The sequence below is a fragment of the Chanos chanos genome, chromosome 13 (genome assembly GCF_902362185.1).
Source record: "Chanos chanos chromosome 13, fChaCha1.1, whole genome shotgun sequence".
Taxonomy (NCBI): domain Eukaryota; kingdom Metazoa; phylum Chordata; class Actinopteri; order Gonorynchiformes; family Chanidae; genus Chanos; species Chanos chanos.
In genome coordinates, this window is record NC_044507.1 from 955,884 (window position 1) to 960,000 (window position 4,117).

The following is a 4,117-nucleotide window of genomic DNA, read 5'->3' on the forward strand; positions in this document are numbered from 1 at the left end:
TCCATGAACGGAACACATAAATATGTTCAATATGAAAGTCTGATGTGCAAATTATGACAAATTACGTCTCCTGTTGGTTTTAATGTAATAAACTATGTTACATCATCCCTGGCCTCTCTCACATTTCTGTGCTTGTCCAAAGGTTGGCGGGTGAACTGCTTTTGAGGACGTGTGTGTAATGGGCCTGTGTGTAAATGCACGACGCGGTTAGAATTGGAGAGAACACACACACATCGTTCCTAAACCTGAGTCTGAACAGATGACGTCTCTTAAAGACGTGTCCTGACAGAGCCTGTGTGTGTGAGAGTCGAACCTGTTTCACTCTGGATGTGAAAAACACTGTGTTGGTTTTGTTCTCGCCAAAACTGTGTCTGTTTAAACCAGTCTCTTAGTTCACACGCTCTCCCTTCTGACACACTCCACGGTTTTAACACTGCTCTGAACTCGTGAGCGCCTGGTTCATATAAGACAGCTGCATTCGAAAAGACACATTCTTTTACAACTGACTTTTGAGTGTGAACATTCCTAGTAGTTACTGCAACACAAAAGAAAGACTTAGGCCTTTCTTAGGTGCTCCTACATGAAAACACAAAATGCACGCAAATATATATGTAAGGAAATCTCAGGTTTACATATTGACAACGACAACAACAACAACATCAACAGCCAGACTCACCGCAAACAGGCAGAAAGACAACAGCAGTGCCAATGGAAACAAACATATAAAAGCATAAAATGAGTTTTTATCAATGCAGAAAATCATAATCGTGTGTGTGTGTGTGTGTGTGTACCATCTCACTGCAGACCAGACGGTGAAATGTTTAGGTTGTACTAATGTGTGAGACAGTGTGTGACTGAGCAAACACACTTGCTGAGTCTCTCCCCAGGGCGTCGTGTGGTAAGAACACGGCGAATACGATGGATGATGTTTAGTGCCCACTACTGGACAAAGAGATGATGACAGCCTGGTTCTCAACCTCCCAAAACACTCTCGTGTCACTCCGCTACTCACTGCATTTCCCTGGCTTCCGGTAGCAGCCCGCATCCGGTTTAAGACACTGGTGCTGGTCTACCAGGCCACCAGAGGTTCTGCCCCATCCAGTCTCTGATCACTCCCTGCACTCCAAGCAGATCTCTCCGCTCAACCTCCTCTGGGCAGCTGGCGGTCCCCTCAGCTTCGTCTTTTTGCTCCCCGGTGGTGGAATGCCCTTCCTCACGCAGTCAGAACTGCGGAATTTCTCGCCATCTACTGCAGAAGACTGAAAACCCACCTTTTCAGAATCCGCCTGCACACAAATGTGTAACCTCTCGTTCTACTTGTATTTCAGGGTACAAACTGTAAAAAAAAAAACAAAAAAAAACCTATGTTGTAATCTTGTTTATAGTTTTGTGTCTCATTGTTGCAGGATATACAGGAGCGTGGCACTGGAAATAATTCATTTGTATTTTTACTACGATGTAAGTCGCTCTGGTTTAAAAGCGTCTGTAAAATGACAACCATCTGGGAGACTGACGGAGCCACGAGGAAGGTGTGAGGGGGTGGGTGTGGCTCACCTGTCCAGCCTGCACCTAACTACACATACACTTCATAAAAGACACCCTGTGTGTCCTCTGTTCTTACGGTTTAAGTTTGGTATACTTTATCCATCACTGTGACAATCAGAGATAAGTTTGGGATATGTTTAACTTAACTTGTTATGCTTAAGTTAAAGTTTAAATTGAAGTTTTAAGTTTAAGTTCGGAGTATATTTAGGTTTGGAACGTATTATCCATCACTGTAACAATCAGAGTTACGTTTCACATCCTCCACACCAAGGGAAGATTTAAACAAGTTTAAGAAATTTCTCTAACAAGTAGCTAAAATCAAACAGTACACATTACTGTCTGTTTTGTCCACTACTCATGAAAATTTCCGCCAGTTTTCCGTACTTCAGTATTTTAATACACCGCACGTTCATAAACGGCGTGTAAGATCTAATCAGAAGACATTCCCTTTTGTGACACAGAAGAGGTATAAACCTTAGACAAGCGGATGTCTATGATATAACATAATAACCCTTAATATTGTCCATATTTAACTCCCTTTATGAGCCCCTCACGCGTAAGAGCGAGTAACTCCTTGATTTAAATGAATTTATTTGTTCTTCCTCAGAAATAATTCATTCAGTTATTCCGCATCCGAAACCCTATTACTTTTATAACAGTAGTGTCAAATGTATTCACGTTCAGCTGTCATTCACAGTCATAATAAATTCACTCGTGCGCTCTTAAATTTTAACTTTCTTTTTTTTTTTTCTTTTTCTTTTTTTTTTTGAGAACGCTTTTTCCATAGGAAAACGTCATGACGCAGACGCGGTCACGCCCACTGGTCAAACTGAAGCGCCCACCCGTTTGTCTGACGACGTGTAGCGGCGCACGCGCTCCACTTTCACATAGCGTGAGAGGGGGAGAGAGAAAAGTTCTGCAGGGAAAGTAACATTTCACTTTTCCTAAAACTAATCGCAACGATGGGAGAAATAAGACTGCCCAGAAATGCGTTTCTATGGTGTTTGTCCGCCATCTACATGTTTGCATTCACTTCTCTTTACATGCAGATTCCAGGTAGGAATCTCGTGCCGGGTGTCTCGCGCCGTCTCGGATGTTCTCGATGATGTAGCATTGCATGCTAACTGGTTGCCCAAACTTTCTCTGCTGGCATTAGATTTGAGGAATTCTGAGTTGACCGTTGTGTTTTTGCGTGATGGTTTCGACATGCATTTTGGCATATAATCCCTGTGCATATTAGAGATAATTTGACGGAGAACTTTTCATGGCTTGTGCGGTGCTACTGGTTTTTTTTTCTTTTTCTTTTTTTAAATTCAAATCCAAACCCAGCTGTCAGGATCCGCGACAAGCGGCAAAAACCACGTTCACACCCACATACAGGAACACGCGTACAAACACTGCGTTCCAAAGTTGTATCAGCTTGCCAAGGCATGTGAACAAGCCGTATCTTTATGGAGCGTACTGTGTGTTCGCCTAATAACAAGCATGTCTCTTGAAATTCAAGACCGATACACAGATAAAACCACTTCGTCTTCGGCTCTGTATAACGAGCTCCCATGACCATGTAAAGAACTTTTCATCTGTGTAGTGAGATAGTCCCGTGAGAATATGTTATAGTTTCTGTCACTAAATTTGTACAAACTACTTTTTCTTTCTCTCTCTCTCCCGCCCCCCGTATAGGTCTGTACGGTAATGAGGGTATTTTACCAGCCCGCTGGATGTTACGCCTCTCCGGTAAAAGTGTTTGGGAGCAGTTGCGGGACTCGCCCACATTGCTCTGGTTGGGTCCGCGGCTGGGTCTGGACACACAGCACGGAATGGAGCTTCTCAGCCTGGCCGGAGCGATTCTTAGCCTAGCTGCTACCGCTGTAGAACCGCTGAGAGACTGTAGGGTCTACTTTATACTGTGGATAATGTATCTTTCACTGTACCAGGTACGTAAGCATGCACACTGTCCGCCTCAAACAAGTTTCAAGTTTATTTAGAGCCCAATATCACTGTTTACAGCCTCAAAGGGCTTTACAGGCCACAGCAGTCAAAATCAAAACAGGACGGGAACTCGTACTGCGTCTGGACACACACACACACACACACAGAGTCCTGTCTCTGTGTATCTGACATGAACTGTTGTGTGCTTCTTGCAGGTGGGCCAAGTCTTCCTCTATTTTCAGTGGTAAGTGTAGATTTCATTTTATCATCTGTGTGTTTTGCCTCTGTGGGGTCTGGAGTAAACAGCCTCTGCTGCCACTGCCGTCAAACAGCACACACACACACTCACTCACACACACACTCACTCACACACACACACACTCACTCACACTCACACACACACTCACTCACTCACTCACACACACACTCACTCACTCACACACACTCACTCACTCACTCACACACACACTCACTCACACTCTCACACACGCACACACTCACACACACACACACTCACACACTCACTCACACACTCACACACACACTCACACACACACTCACTCACACTCACTCACACGCACACACTCACTCACACACTCACTCACACACTCACTCACACACTCACACACACACTCACTCACAC

At 44.3% G+C, this 4,117-nt stretch overlaps 1 protein-coding gene across 1 annotated transcript in view; it reads left to right on the forward strand.

The window, feature by feature from the left end:
• The first annotated feature begins 2,460 nt into the window (after positions 1 to 2,460).
• Positions 2,461 to 4,117, forward strand: part of lmf2a (lipase maturation factor 2a) — a 13,395-nt gene continuing 11,738 nt past the window's right edge. The window contains exons 1-3 of the mRNA XM_030790164.1: positions 2,461 to 2,601; positions 3,226 to 3,479; positions 3,690 to 3,718. Of these exons, the coding sequence (XP_030646024.1) occupies positions 2,508 to 2,601; positions 3,226 to 3,479; positions 3,690 to 3,718 (377 nt within the window). The 5' untranslated portion in view covers positions 2,461 to 2,507. The remainder of the gene's footprint in view (positions 2,602 to 3,225; positions 3,480 to 3,689; positions 3,719 to 4,117) is intronic.